This window comes from Carlito syrichta, unplaced genomic scaffold (assembly GCF_000164805.1).
Source record: "Carlito syrichta isolate Samal-C Ts95f unplaced genomic scaffold, Tarsius_syrichta-2.0.1 Scaffold306593, whole genome shotgun sequence".
In the NCBI taxonomy this organism is placed as follows: domain Eukaryota; kingdom Metazoa; phylum Chordata; class Mammalia; order Primates; family Tarsiidae; genus Carlito; species Carlito syrichta.
Window position 1 is genome coordinate 315,451 of NW_007250689.1, and position 15,117 is coordinate 330,567.

The following is a 15,117-nucleotide window of genomic DNA, read 5'->3' on the forward strand; positions in this document are numbered from 1 at the left end:
TTCGCGATCCTTCCGCCTCAGCCTTCCAAGTAGCCGGAATTACAGGCATGCACTACCACGCCTGGCTGATTTTTTGATTTATTGTCGAGATGAGGTCTCACTGCCCAGGTGGGTCTCGAACCCGCGGGCTTAGGCAATCCACTCACCTCAGCCTCCCAAAGGCGTGGGATTACAGGCTGAGCCACCAAGCCTGGCTAGAACTCAATTTTTATTGCTCTCCTTTCCACCCAAAGTCCATTCATTCAGGAAGTATTTATTGAGTGCTTGTTCCATGCCAGATAGTTCTTTGTTCTGCCTATGCTTGTATCTTGCATTTCTTCTCCCTGGCTGCCCTAATCCCCAGCTGCACTCTCCCTCCCTCCACCAATCCTTTCTGGCCTCTGGTTTCAAAGTCCAGTTTTCTCTAGCCTGGCAGAGAGGATCCTCTGTCTTTCTATCACGTCATCCTTTGTCTTCCCTCCCTCTCCCCCCAACTCCCAGGATATACTGGCCATATTCTTGAATCACATTTCTCCTCCCTTGCTCCAGTCTGTCTTCCATCTCTCTTATGCCCCTTCGTTTGTACACTCATTCATTTGTAAATTTAGCAGATATTTATTGACTGTATACCGTGTGCCCTACCCTGTGTTTGGAGCTGAGGGTAATATTCAACTAGTCACTGGCCCTTTCCCCAAGGAACTTAAAAATATGTCAGCCTCACATGAAAAACATTGAAATAACAAGGCAGTGTCTGATTAGGAATTGAGATAGTGTATGTACAAGTAAGTAATAATCATGCCTAACACGGATATCCCACTTTATCGCTTTCTCATCTTTTATGTCATTTGATCTTTCAACCAATTCCATGAGGTAGCTAGGACAGGAGGTATTCCCATTTTGTAGATGAGAAAACCAAGGTTCAAGGGCTTACCCAATTACTTGGTTAGAGGGGGTTAGAAGTGGTGTGATTGTCGGTGGCTCAGCCTGTAATCCCATGCCTTTGGGAGGCTGAGGTGAGTGGACTGCCTGAGCCCACGGGTTCGAGACCCACCTGGGCAACTTGGCAAGACCTCATCTCTATAATAAAACAAAAAATTAGCCGGGCGTGGTAGCGCGCACCTGTGGTTCCAGCTACTTAGAAGGCTGAGATGGAAGGATCACCGGAGCCCGGCAGGTCAAGGCTGCGGTGGCTGGGAGTGGCCACTGCACTCCAGTCTGGGCAACAGAGTGAGACTCCAACTCAAAAAAAAAAAAAAAAAAGAAGTGGTGTGATTGAACAATGGGTATGAAGTGTTTGGGTAGGGAGGATAGTGGAAGTAGGAAAGAGTCCAGCAGGGGAGGGATTGCTTAGTGAGAACCCATCTGAATGCGAATTTGTAGGAAATAAGATTAGAAGGTAGGCTGGGACTGATGTCAGAGCCTTGAAAACAGAAACAGTTGCCTATTGGATACAGAACTATAGCAAAACTATGACAATGCTGGGATTTTTAGAAGGCTTTACTAGGATATTATGAGAGCAAAATCAGAAAGCTTACATTTTGATGCTGAACTTAAAAAAAAGACTAAAGTGGAATGCCCGAAATGTGAACACTGGTTGTCTATGGATGGGATGATTTTTCTCCCTTTCTACCTGGTGATTCTCCAGATTTTCACTTTTCATGATCATGGAGAAAAATCATCTTAAAAGAAGAAAGTTATCCCCAGCAGACTATGTCTATTTGGGGGGCAGGAGGTAGGGAGGGGGTGGCGAAGGATGTAGGCCAGGAAACTGTAAATGGCCCTTCAACACCTCAGACAAAAGCTCCTGAGGTTTGAACTAAAGCAGTGGTGGTAGAGTTCAGAGAGGTAAGGACAGATCAGAAAACCCCTTCTGAGGAGAATAAGGAGGAGAAATAAAGGAAGTCCTACACTTGAGCTGAGGTGACTGGAAAGATGAAGAGACCTTGAACTGTAGAGAAATCAAGAGGAGTAGAGGTTTGATAAGTCCTTGGGACATTTAATGTGAGGTCACAGCAACCTGTCAGGAACTGGCCTCCCACACCCTTCAACTCATGCTGCCTCTTGTTCCTCAGGTACTTAAGGTGGTGGTACCGGAAGACCCAGGTGGAAAAGAAGACACCTTTTATCGACATGTTAAATTGTGTACCCTTGAGACAGATCTACGGTGAGCCTCATTTCAGCTCCGCCCTACTCAGAGAAGGCCCAACCTCCAGGTCTACAGAGTTAGGCAGAGACTTCCAGCTTATACATATTGCACTGTTCTATCCCCTAGGTTTTTAGAGGAACCAATATTTATAGTCTTGATTCTCTCTCTAGGTTGTCCCTTAGGTGGCATTGGGGGAGGCACTATCACTCGTGGCTGGAGAGGCCAGTTCTGTCGTTGGCAGCTTAACCCTGGAATGTATCAGCACCATACAGTCATCGCCGACCAAGTAAGTAAGAGCCAGGAGGCAAAGAGGCCCAGGACAGTATCTCCCCAGGCCAAGAAGGGCCTCTTGGCTAGTATCAGATGTGACAGTTGGACATGTATATGATTCAATCCAATAAGTATTCTCAGGAGGCTTTCTGTGTACCCAGCTTGTGCTAGGATATAGTGTAGGAATAAGACACAGAGCACATGTTCCTTGAAAGAGTAAACAGAGCTGGCATTTCTCTAGTAAATGCCTCCTGTCTACCTCATCACCACCTCTACTAGCTGAACCAGTCATCAGCCACAGAGAATGCAGAGAATTCTCTATCACTTAACCTGCCTGAAAGAACATTTAGTAGAACTACAAGGGGAAACAAAACACATAGTACAACCACTCCTCACCCTGATTTGGAAACCTTCAGCCAAAGGTCACCTCCTCTGCTAATCACTCCTCTGGAGGTCTCTCTGGCTTGGGACCTAAAAAACCCCTTCTCTTTAGGCTAAGATCTCTAACCTTCTTCTCCTTTCTGAAGCTTCATTTTGTTTTTCCTTCTGTTCCTACATCACATTTGGGCCTTAAATTGCCAGAAGTATGTGGCCTACCTTTCATCACATTTCTCTAATGTCCTCCTCTTTTGAGTTGTCTACCAAGTTCCTCTTTCCTTCCTGAGGGATGCCTCCAGCTTTCAGCTCATTGTCAAGGAGAAATGACTAGCAGATCTTTATTCCAATTAATGACAATGCCCTTCCCAGTTCAGATTTACTGGCCCTGTCCAATGCCCCAAGATTCCTCTCTGCCTCATCCCTTAGGTATTAGGGGAATGGCTTCCAGCATTGTGACTCTGTAAAGTAATTATTGCATGCTTAACATGTGCTAGGCACTGTGCTAGGCTTTTTGTATAACATATTTAACATTAAAAACAATCCTTCAAGGTAAGTGCCATTATTATGCTCATTTTACAGATGAGGAAACTAAGTTCCAGAGAGGTTTAGTAACGTGCCCAAGGTCACAAGGTTGGTAAATGGAAAGGTTGGGATTCAGAACTCAGGTCTCTTTGTGGGACGAGCTGTGATCTTAACCATTATGTACTATTACAAAAAATGAAAAATTATTTTATATAGTTGTCCCTTGGTATCCAAGGGGGGTTGGTTCCAGGACCTCCTGCAGATTCTATAATCTGAGGATGTCAAGTCCCCGATAAGAAATGGTATTGTATTAGCAGATAACCTGTGCACATCCTCCTGTATGCTTTAAATCATCCCTAGATTACCTAATACAATGTGAATGTTATGTAAATTGTTATTACACTGTACAAGAAAAAAGTCTGCATATTCAGTATGGATGCAATTTTTTTGTCCTAAATATTTTCAGTGTGCAGTTGGTTGAATCCATGGATGCAGAACCCACAGAGAGCCAACTGTATACAGTAGAAATATCAGGCATAGTTTGAATCAAAGGAAGAGATATTACTCTCTCATAGCTCCTACCCTCCAGGAGCTTAAATTGTTTACTGAGAAAATAAGCCTTCGAGGAAATGGAGATTGTAAGACCACATCAGTGCCAAAGTGAGAAGGACAGATAATGTACTGGGAAAAAGGGGACAGTGCTGCAGATTTTGTTCTTTCCTTCCACACATATGCCAATCATCTCTGGAGAGGGGTACATCAGTGAACTACAAAGTGTCCCTACCCTCAAAAGAATCCATGGGGCAGTCAGGGAAACAGAATAGCAAATAAATATAATATACCAAATGCTAGGATAGAGGGGCAGGGGGACATACAGAATGACTCACTACTGGAGGAGGAAGAAGAGGAGATGGCATTTGAAGGATGAGGGATTTCACTGGATAGAAAAGTGAGCATGAGCAAAGGTATGGAGGAGGGAGTGTAGTGTGCTCAAGGAACATTATTTTCTATGAGCAGAATATAGGTGCTTGAACAGGTAATGAGTCTGATAGACAAGGAGAGGCCAGATCAAGAAGGGCCTTAAAATCCAGGTAGGCAGCTAGGCTCGGTGGCTCAGCCTGTAATCCCAGCACTTTGGGAGTCCACAGGTTCAAAGCCAACCCAGGCAACTTGGCGAGACCTCGTCTCTACAATAAATCAAAAATTAGCCAAGCAGCCAAGCATGATAGCACATGCCTATAGTTGCGGCTACTTGGAAGGCTGAGGTGGAAGGATCGCTGGAGCCCAGCAGGTCGATGCTGGGGTGGCTATGAACATGCCACTGGACTCCAGCCTAGGCAACAGAATGAGACTCCAACTCAAAAAAAAAAAGGCCAGGCTCGGTGGCTCAGCCTGTTATCCCGCGCCTTTGGGAGGCTGAGGTGAGTGGATTGCCTGAGCCCGCAGGTTCGAGACCTGCTTGGGCAGCGAGACCTCATCTCGACAATAAATCAAAAAGTCATCTGGGTGTGGTAGCTCATGCCTGTAATTACGGCTACTTGGAAGGCTGAGGCGGAAGGATCGTTGGAGCCCAGCAGGTCAAGGCTACGGTGGCCGGGAGCGGCCACTGCACTCCAGTCTAGGTGACAGAGTGAGACTCCAACTCAAAAAAAAAAAAAAGAGCCAGGTAAAAAGAGTTTGAACTTGAGCCTGAGAGCCACAGAGACTGACTGAAACATTATAAGCAGGGACTGGCATATCTTGACTTGTGTATAAGAAACTTGCTACCCAGATGAGAAGGGGCAGAGAAAAAACAGATGGTATGAGCCTAGATTAGGGCACTAAAACTGTAGCAGTGGAGAAGGGAGAGGAAGCCTGGGAAGTAGGTGGAGGGGGAATCAGCAGGACTTGGTGGTGACTCACTGGGCCTGAGGGAAAGGCTTGGGGCGTGACTTGTAGCTGGTGGTGCAGTGGTAACAATCCCAGGCTCTGGAAGGGGAAGAGCTGCTATGAGGGAAGGGAGACTTTGTGGTGCCTGTGGGTTACCCCGTTGCAGCCTATCTGCCCTCTTGATTAAGTTCACAGTGTGCCTGCGTCGGGAAGGGCAGACTGTATACCAGCAAGTCCTGTCCCTGGAGCGCCCAAGTATCCTACGCAGCTGGAACTGGGGCCTATGTGGGTACTTTGCTTTCTACCACGCCCTCTATCCCCGAGCCTGGACTGTCTATCAGCTTCCTGGCCAGAGTGTCACCCTCACCTGCCGCCAGATCACACCCATCTTGCCCCATGACTACCAGGTGAGGCCCCACCTTCTGTTTCCTCCCTGCCTTCCCTTCCCTGGGATCTGCATCTATGAAATTCTGGAAATTGCATGACCTGTGAAAGGCAGGAGGGTGGAGCCATGAACATCACACTGGCTTTCCAGGACCACCTCCCAGCTGGTTCTGATCTTCTATATTCCTTGGTAGGCAGCTCAGGAATATGGGGAGGTGTAGGTGGACAACTGAAGAGTACACTGGGGAGTATTTCAGTCAGGTCTTCTGTGTCTAGGACTGATCCTAGAGAGTGAGGCCAGGAGGGCTATACTGAGACCATCTGAGTCCAATCTTTTGCCCCCAGGACAGCTGCCTGCCTGTAGGAGTCTTTGTGTGGGATGTGGAAAATGAAGGGGATGAAGCTCTGGATGTGTCCATCATGTTCTCCATGAGGAATGGACTAGGGGGTGGCGACGATATCCCAGGGGGGTTGTGGAATGAGCCCTTCTGTCTGGAGCGTGATGGAGAGACTGTACAGGGGCTGCTGCTGCATCATCCAACCCTTCCAAATCCCTACACGATGGCTGTGGCTGCACGACTCACGGTAATGAAGCGCCTGTCCTATACCCTTACCCTCAGCCTAGCCTCTGAACCCACCTCCACCCTACCATGGTCTCTTCATTTCAATGCTTAAGTCCCACCCTCATCATAGCCCTTAAGCCTCTGGAACTTAGAGGTGAGAATATGTAAAAGAGGAGCTGGAGAGCTAGTTAGGATCCAGCATACTTGGAGAGCCTGCCCTCACAGAGTCTTTGGCCTCTTCACAGGCAGATACAACGGTAACCCACCTCACAGCCTTTGACCCTGACAGCACTGGGCAGCAGGTGTGGCAGGATCTACTTCAGGATGGACAGCTGGACTCTCCCGCTGGTGATGGGGGGTCTGATAGGGAGGTGGTGGGAAGATTGTCCCTGTCTTGGGACCACGGTGGGAGGGCTGGTAATGAATAGGCCTGTTCCCATGTTAGGGATTTCTGTCTCTGAAGGGGATGCCTGTGCTGATTCCTCTTGTGCTTCTCTTAGGCCAAAGCACCCCCACACAGAAAGGAGTAGGCGTTGCTGGGGCTGTATGTGTTTCTGGCAAGCTGCCACCTCGAGGCCAGTGCCGCTTAGAGTTTTCACTGGCTTGGGACATGCCCAAGATCATGTTTGGTGCTAAGGGCCAAACACACTACAGGTGAGGGGACCAAGAAGATATAGGGATCCAAGGCTCTGGGGCTCTGACCTGGAGCTAGTGTTATCTTTCCCTTCCTTCCCACTCCAGGCGGTACACAAGGTTCTTTGGCCAGGATGGTGATGCAGCCCCTGCCCTTAGCCACTATGCACTGTGCCGATACGCAGACTGGGAAGAGAGGATCTCAGCTTGGCAGTGCCCAGTATTGGATGACAGGTACCAGTGGGGCCCATCTCCTGCCTTTCTCCCAGGTACTCACATTCCAAATGGGACTCCTTGATTCATTCTCCAACCACCAAAGTCAGCAGAGACGCACTGGGATTCATTTGGTGTTCCTACTCTGCTGAACCCCCGAATCCTCCCTGTCCTGGGGTCCACTCACTAAACCACTCCCTCCTCCTGACTCTCCAGATCCTTGCCTGCCTGGTACAAATCCGCGCTGTTCAATGAACTCTACTTCCTGGCTGACGGAGGCACAGTATGGCTGGAAGTTCGTGAGGGCTCTCTGTCAGAGGAGCTGGGAGAGAGCATGTGTCAGCTCCGCCCGATCCTACAGGACTACGGTCGATTTGGCTACCTTGAGGGTATGGGTTGCCGGTGGGTGGGCCATACCCGAGGTCAGGTCGTACTACCTCAAGGCAGGATGATGGACTTTGCGGGTTATTGGTGGGGGTGAGGAAATAAGTGGTGGGTGTGGACTGGTGTCAGTGCCCCCACTCCAACTCTAGAGGACAAGCTAGGGAGAAGATATGAAAGGGAAGCAGAAACTCTGGCAACAGTGTGTCTTCCTCATTCCTCCAGGCCACGAGTATCGCATGTACAACACATATGATGTCCACTTTTATGCTTCCTTTGCTCTCGTCATGCTCTGGCCCAAACTTGAGCTCAGCCTGCAGTACGACATGGGTGAGGGTCCTTTTCATGCTGCTTCTGCCCTCTTAGCTCCCTGTACCCCTGAACCTTTATTGTCCTTCAATTGTCTCTTCCTCCCCTTCCCCTCAAACATCTACATCCTGCTTATTGGTTCCCCTCCGGGGTCACACACACACCTCTGTGCCCCACTCCAAGCCTGCCCATTCCCTGCCTTCCCTTGTGTGTCTGCTCCCCCAGCTCTAGCCACTCTCAGGGAGGACCTGACACGACGACGGTACCTGATGAGTGGGGTGATGGCACCTGTGAAAAGGAGGAATGTCATACCCCATGATATTGGGGACCCAGGTAAATATCCACGTCAAGATCTGCTTCACTCCCTCAGTTTTTGCACTCTCTACCTTATCCATCAATGGAAACGAACCTGGTCCCCTCCCCTCCCACAGATGATGAGCCATGGCTCCGAGTCAATGCATATTTGATCCATGATACTGCTGACTGGAAAGACCTGAACCTGAAGTTTGTGCTGCAGGTGTATCGGGACTATTACCTAACGGGTGACCGAGGTTTCCTGAAGGACATGTGGCCTGTGTGTCTAGTAAGAGATGCATATGCAGTGGCCAGTGTGCCAGGGGCATGGCTGGTGTCTGAGGAGAGCCCAGCTGGCTGTTGTCTTTCCTTGGTACTTAGGTCTTCAGTATCTTGGTTCCTCTCTAGGCTGTGATGGAGTCTGAAATGAAGTTTGATAAGGACCACGATGGACTCATTGAGAATGGAGGCTATGCAGACCAGACCTATGATGGATGGGTCACCACAGGCCCCAGGTTGGGTAGGGGTTTCCAGGAGGCCCAAGTTGGGGAACTGAGCACCAAGGGATTATAGGGCTCGAGAGAGAATGAGTTGGCTTAGCATGGTAGCTCGTGCCTGTAATCCCAACATTTTGGGAAGCCAAGGCAGGAGGATTGCTTGAGTCTAGGAGTTTAAGACTAGTCTAGTCAACATAGCAAGTACTCATCTCTACAAAAAATTAGCGGGGTGTGGTGGCATGTACCTATAGTCTCAACTACTAGGGAGGTGGAGGCTGCAGTGAGCTGTGATCATGCTACTGAGCAGGAGCAAGACCTCGACTCAAAGAATGATTCATTGTATATTATACTGCATGGAGCAGCTGGAGCTGCCGGTCTGACCCCCAAACCCATGTCCCTGTTCAGTGCTTACTGTGGAGGCCTGTGGCTGGCAGCTGTGGCTGTGATGGTCCAGATGGCTGCTTTGTGTGGGGCACAGGACATCCGGGATAAGTTTTCCTCCATCCTTAGCAGGGGCCAAGAAGCCTATGAGAGACTGCTATGGAATGGTGAGTTGGGGGAACCTAAAGAGTCTATGGCAGCTGTGGGGATACCAGGAACTTTACTTTGCCCTTCCTCTACTCTAGGTCGCTATTACAACTATGACAGCAGTACCCAGCCTCAGTCTCGTAGTATTATGTCTGACCAGTGTGCTGGACAGTGGTTCTTGAAGGCCTGTGGCCTAGGAGAAGGAGACACTGAGGTAAGAGACTAGAAAGAGAAGCCACAGAGAAAAATGGGTTTTCCCTGGAGATAGCAAGTATTTGAGACCATGTTCCTGCCCTTGCCTCTCTAGGTGTTTCCTAGCCCACATGTTGTCCGTGCTCTAAAAACTATCTTCGAGCTCAACGTCCAGGCCTTTGCAGGAGGGGCCATGGGGGCCGTCAATGGGATGCAGCCCCATGGTGTCCCTGATAGATCCAGTGTACAGTCTGATGAAGTCTGGGTGGGTGTGGTCTATGCGCTAGCAGCCACTATGATCCAAGAGGTAATGTACTCCCTTTTCCCCTCTCTCCACCATCTGTACTTTGGCCCAGAAAACCTTCTCAGCCACCAAACTTCTACAAGGCATAACCCAATGCCATCTTATCCATAAAGCCTCCTGCTTTTCCCTGGTGTGCACTCTAGCTCCTGCCTTCAAGCTTCTGGCTATGGGTCAAGTTTATCTCCTCTACTAGCTGGGAACTCCCTGAGGGCAGAGACTCTACTATTACTATTTGCTTCTTCCCAGTTGACGTGGCTGTTCAGGGGGTAACAAGTTATATGTATGACTGTCATCTCTCCCTACAGGGCCTGACTTGGGAGGGCTTTCGTACAGCTGAAGGTTGCTACCGTACCGTGTGGGAGCGCCTGGGCCTGGCCTTCCAGACCCCAGAGGCATACTGCCAGCAGCGGGTGTTCCGCTCACTGGCCTACATGCGGCCACTAAGCATCTGGGCCATGCAGCTGGCCCTACAACAGCAGCAGTGCAAAAAGACTTCATGGCTAGTAGTCGAACAGGGCACAGGACTAAGCACAGGGCCTACATTTGGACCAAAGGAAGCCATGGCAAACCTGAACCCAGAGTGAGCCCTCTGAACCACAGGAAGGAGACACTAACAGTCCAGCCTCCAGCCTGACCTCTCCTCCTTTCCCCCAATTTCCTGCAGCCCTGAGCCATCAGGACAATCATACCCCTTCCCTTCTTCCCATCCAACTGTGCCAGTAAAGGGGGGTTGAGGGTGACCCAGGCATCAGAATCACTTATTTATTTATTTCCTCACCCCTTCTTTCACTACATGAAATGTTCGGGGGGTCAGTTGATTTCCCCAGATGCATTCATGGGGTGACAAACATGGGTACAAATAAAAGACCCAGAAAGCCAGTAAGTGTGGTGTGTTTGAGCCCTCAGTCTTCTTCACAGGACACAGGAGTTAAGGTCAGCCCCCTCCCACTCCTTTTTATTTGGACATAGACGGGACCTACCCCCCTCAGGCTCTTGCTATGATACCCCCATATCCTCACATCTAACCTGAGTATCCATCCTGCAAGATGACAGATGAGGGGCCGTGGGTAGGAAGCCATACCCCGTTTTGCGTGAGATTTGCTTGCAAGAGAAGGGTGGAACCTGGGCAGGGGGTCTCTGAAAAGAGATCAGGGAATGACCATTTCAGGGGAGACTCTGCACTAGCATCCTGAGGCATGTAGTACAATAGGCAGAAGCAGTTGCCAGAAGCCTGAAGAACATGAGCTGAACTGTCCAGCAACTGGGGTGTGCTGTCCTTTGGCACCTCTGACTGCAAGGCAGGCAGCTCCAGCTGGTGAGCATCCTCACTGGGGACAGCACGAAGTTGACGGGACAACACTGAGGAGACAGAATCTTCAGAGGTCAACCAGGCCTCTCCCCTAGCCCATGCTTTAGAGGTATTCCTAAGCCTCTTACCTCCATGCTCAGCTGGCAGGCTCCCCCTTGTGTCAGAATACATAGCAGGTACAAGGAGGAGACAGAAGGAGAACAACAGGACCTAGAGAACAGGAAAATAGAGTTGAAGAAGGGTTCTGGTTTGCACCCCGGTCCTCACTGCCTGAGAAAAGGTTCTCTCCTCCAACCGCCATCCTCACCAGGACACAGGTGCTGCTGTTGCTGGTTTTGTTTGATATCTCAATTATCATGGCCTGAAGTTTCCTCAACTGATCTATAAGGGACCTAGAAAAAGAAAGGGGCAGTGGTGAGCACCCCCTGGGCCTGAGACACAATAAAACTCTCCTGTTTAAGGCTACCTCTTCCATCTGCACTGGATCTTCTCTCTTTTCATCTTTTCATTTTTCTGGACAAAATGCCTGAAGTTATTCACTAAGACAAAAAACTCTGTCCTGACTTAAACTCCATTGCAGATATTTTCAGTAGTTCTCCACTGCCTATGCCAAGTGGCTACACCAATTATTCTCACCAGTCATTCTCTATGTTCTCTACCTTCTGCCCAGCCAGTCCTGATAGGGTTCCAGCCAAAGAGGACTATGTTGTATTCTCTTTGTCAGAATGTTTTCCCTGCCCAACCCCATTCCCTAGAATCCTAACTACTATTTAATACCAACTGCCCCATGAGGTCTTTCTTCCTCCCCCCTTCTCTTTCTTGGTACTTATCCTTAGTCACCAGTATTCCTCATTACTGTGAGCTTTTTGGAATCAGAGACCCAGGAAATGCCAAGCAACAGACCTTGTATTTGGGAGCTGCCCAGTTAGAAATCAAGTGTAGGATAGGGAAAAGAATGAGAAAGCATTAAATAGGGGGCAGAGGTAGATAATGTTTTGGAAGGTTGCTTACAAATTCTGTTCCTCCAGGAACTGTACTTTGTTCTGAAGCTCCAGATTCTGGGCTGTGTATTTCAAGACCCTGGGAGAAATAAGGATATGGAGATACAGCCTGTATCCTCCTTCAGAAACCTGATACTTCCAACTATTTCTACTTTGCCCACCCAAATCCCTCTCCCTTTCATACCTGCTTTCTAAACCCCCAACATACACCTTCTTCTTCCTACGGCTCTCTTGAGCAGACTTTTTGTTTCTAATCTTCCTCCGTACTCGTTTCAGAACTTGTTCCTCCATCTGAGAAAAGACAGGGAAAGGGGTATCATCAGAGGAACCTTAGACCAAAGTGTCGAAAGGCAACTGAGCCAGGCACAGTGGCTCACACCTGTAATCCTAGCACTTTGGGAGGTGGAGGCAAGAGGACTGCCTGAGGCCAGGGGTTTGAGACCAGCCTGGACAATTCGGTGAGAACTCATCTCTACAATAAATTAAAAATTAGTATGGTGGTACATGCCTGTAGTTCCAGCTACTTGGAAGGCTGAGACGAAAGGACCACCTGAGCACAGCAGGACAAGACAACAGTGGCCATGAGTGTGCCACTGCACTTCCGCCTGGGTGACAGAGTGAAACTCAAACTCAAAAAAAAAGGCAACTGATATCAATATTCTTCCCAATGCAGGAATCCCATCTACAACCAGCAGTCATTCAGCTTCTGTCTGAACACCTCCAAGAACCAAGTGTTAACACCCTCACAAGCCAGACTATTTTAAACAATGTTATTCATTTAGGAAAAAAAACCCAAAAAACTTCCTTAACTAAACCAACATCTTCCTCCTCATAATTTTTATTCATTGGACTTAACTAGTACTTCTGGGGCCAGATAGAGTAAACTCTGCTTAGCTATTTTATAGCACCTGGTATTTCCTCAGTTAAAAGAAAAATCCTGGACAAAATTCCTGATTCATCATCTTCAGGATAGACTGCATCCTCTTAGTACATATCAGAGATAGGGGCTCAAAATGGACTCTAAGATGTGCTCTAGCCAGTATAAAGGAAAGCAAGATAAGTCACTAACTTCTAGAGACAAAACTCCTATTACTACAGTTTCCAAATCCCATTCAGTTTCCTAGTAGCTGTATCACACTCATGACTCATCTTGTACTTTTAAGAAATTAAAATTCCTGTAACCTTTCTGTTAAAGAATGTTGATTTCATCATAGTATCATGATATTCTGCTTGCTTGTGAAGTTGTCTCTTGTTGCTTGAAACTTAAAACTCAGGATTTTACATTTATTCTTGTTACACAGCTTAGTCCAGCCCTGTTGACATCTCTAAAACAATTCTACCATTCGGCAAGAGGTAGATTACCATGGAAACAACGAAGTGTCAGGGCCCTTCACTTGCATAGTTCTTACCAAGGCCCTACACAAATATTGCACTGGTAATTTTTAATTATTTTTTTCTTAAAAGGAACAACCAAAATTTGTACAAGCTTCATAAAAGCCAGGATCCACCCTTGCATCTAGCCTGTTAACTACCTGTCTCAACTTCCTATTAACAACAAATTTGCTAAATTTCTCACCTCAGTCCTTTTCCAAGCTATTGATATAAAATTAACAGAAGCCGGGCTTGGTGGCTCAGCCTGTAATCCCGCGCCTTTGGGAGGCTGAGGTGAGTGGATTGCCTGAGCCCGAGGGTTCGAGACCCTCCTGGGCAGCGAGACCTCATCTCTACAATAAATCAAAAAATCAGCCGGGCGTGGTAGCGCATGCCTGTAATTCCGGCTACTCTGAAGGCTGAGGCGGAAGGATCGCCGGAGCCCAGCAGGCAAGGCTGCGGTGGCCGGGAGCGGCCACTGCACTCCAGTCTGGGCGACAGAGTGAGACTCCAACTCAAAAAAAATTAATTAATTAATTTAATTAAATTAACAGAACACATACAAAAATACAGAACTGGCCTATTGATCTCACAATCTCTCTCCAGCCTTTGCTCCACTAATGGGAGTCTTACCTTAGTGAGAGGAAGTAACGTGGGCAGAATAAGCCCTTCCTTCTCCAGTAGCTTCTTCTCCTCATCTGTCAGTATCAGCCTAGCCATCTCCTAGGGTTAAGAGGAAGTGGGCAGCAGATTTGTAGGGAGACATCAGAGAGGACTGGGATAATCCTACCCCTACCTGTGCAATGTGAGAATAATCTTCCCAAAGATTGAGTCAAGTACCTGCTCTGCCGGTTCCTTTGTATGCAGTGGAGTCATCTGGGTCCTCTCTTTTCCACAGCTCCTGCTCTCTGGAAAAGGGAAAGTATGAATAGCCAGGCCCTTAAGTCCTCTCCTTCCTCCAGACTTCACTGATTTCAGGCTCACCTAGATCCACAGAGACATGTTCCTGTGGGAGGGAGTAGGAGTGATCATGGAGGGCAGGACAGGGGCTGGAGGAGCTGAGAACGTTCAACAGCGCTGGGGGACTCAGCAGGGAGCTCAGCAAATCGTCCGCCTCCCAGTCGCTCGGTACCTGCACAGGGTTCAGATGAACAGGCCTTGACCTATCACCGTCCCCAGGTCACATGGACGTCCCACGCTTCTCCCACTCAGAACCGTCACCCACGTCAGAAAGCAGCAGCTCCCAATCTAGCGGGTCCTCCACGGCCTCGTCGGGCGCCGTTCCCAAACCTCCGCTCTCCTCTAGCAGGAAACCTAGCAGGTCCTGGTCACCGGGGTCCAACGCCAGGTCCATCTGGGACATCTACAGAAAGGATGGGCAGAAGCAGGGTTCACCCCGCCACCGGCTCCAACTTCCGAACCCCAGGCAGGACCCCAGTCGGCTTTGCCGCAGGCTTCCCCGCTGGGGGCTTTCCGCCGCTCTCAAGCCGCACCAGCCTCCCTGACTCGATTCTCCTCAGCCTCCAACGCAACAGAAGTGACGCGCCCGAGCCTCACGGCATCTTGGGACTTCGAGTTCCTTCCAGCTCGGAAGTGGCCTCGGAGCCGCGCCACGTCCCAGGGGCCATGCAAATACAGGGGCCGTCCCAGCCGCCGACTCGCACCCGGAGGGCGGGGATTCTGGGGGTCCGGCTCCGCCTTCACCCCAAGCTAGAAAGAGGAAGAATGAGCATCTAAAAGGGAACTCTGGCGTCAGGCGGGCGCTCGCTCCGGATTGCGCCGCACCCTGTTTCCTGCCGGGGAGGGGCTGTCGTCCTCGGCGGGCTCCCGAGCATCGATAGCGGGGGCCAGAGCAGCTTCCTGCAGTCCCCGCGACCATAGAGCGCGGGCCCAGGGCGCCGCCCGCGGGCGGGGGACGTTCCGGGGACGGAAGTGGCCGAGAGACTGTCGAAGGGAGGGCGAGGCCAGAGCCCG

The 15,117-nt window shown here is 49.4% G+C and overlaps 2 protein-coding genes across 4 annotated transcripts in view; one reads left to right on the top strand and one right to left on the bottom strand.

Moving 5' to 3' along the window:
• The window catches only part of GBA2 (glucosylceramidase beta 2), a 13,711-nt gene extending 3,371 nt beyond the window's left edge, over positions 1–10,340 (top strand). Inside the window, exons 3-18 of the mRNA XM_008063128.2 lie at positions 2,052–2,143; positions 2,296–2,411; positions 5,353–5,571; positions 5,894–6,133; positions 6,357–6,459; positions 6,612–6,765; positions 6,853–6,978; positions 7,174–7,346; positions 7,564–7,668; positions 7,873–7,980; positions 8,079–8,230; positions 8,350–8,456; positions 8,844–8,986; positions 9,065–9,180; positions 9,274–9,465; positions 9,768–10,340. Coding sequence (XP_008061319.2) covers positions 2,052–2,143; positions 2,296–2,411; positions 5,353–5,571; positions 5,894–6,133; positions 6,357–6,459; positions 6,612–6,765; positions 6,853–6,978; positions 7,174–7,346; positions 7,564–7,668; positions 7,873–7,980; positions 8,079–8,230; positions 8,350–8,456; positions 8,844–8,986; positions 9,065–9,180; positions 9,274–9,465; positions 9,768–10,046 — 2,425 coding nt within the window. The 3' untranslated portion in view covers positions 10,047–10,340. The remainder of the gene's footprint in view (positions 1–2,051; positions 2,144–2,295; positions 2,412–5,352; positions 5,572–5,893; positions 6,134–6,356; positions 6,460–6,611; positions 6,766–6,852; positions 6,979–7,173; positions 7,347–7,563; positions 7,669–7,872; positions 7,981–8,078; positions 8,231–8,349; positions 8,457–8,843; positions 8,987–9,064; positions 9,181–9,273; positions 9,466–9,767) is intronic.
• CREB3 (cAMP responsive element binding protein 3) lies at positions 10,211–14,695 on the bottom strand. Of its 3 annotated transcripts, none has more exons than XM_008063126.2 (9): positions 14,677–14,695; positions 14,369–14,506; positions 14,128–14,275; positions 13,984–14,051; positions 13,777–13,866; positions 11,957–12,063; positions 11,783–11,851; positions 11,079–11,163; positions 10,211–10,981 (listed from the first exon to the last, which is right to left on the bottom strand). In XM_008063126.2, exons 2-9 carry the CDS (start codon positions 14,504–14,506, stop codon positions 10,484–10,486), a joined length of 1,203 nt encoding a protein of 400 aa, XP_008061317.1. In that variant the 5' UTR covers positions 14,677–14,695; the 3' UTR covers positions 10,211–10,483. The 3 variants fall into 3 exon arrangements, with proteins under 3 accessions (XP_008061317.1, XP_008061318.1, XP_008061315.1); XM_008063127.1 differs by lacking the exon at positions 14,677–14,695 and having other exon boundaries at positions 10,211–10,821; positions 10,900–10,981; positions 14,369–14,623; XM_008063124.1 differs by lacking the exon at positions 14,677–14,695 and having other exon boundaries at positions 14,369–14,623.
• Positions 14,696–15,117: the final 422 nt, after the last annotated feature.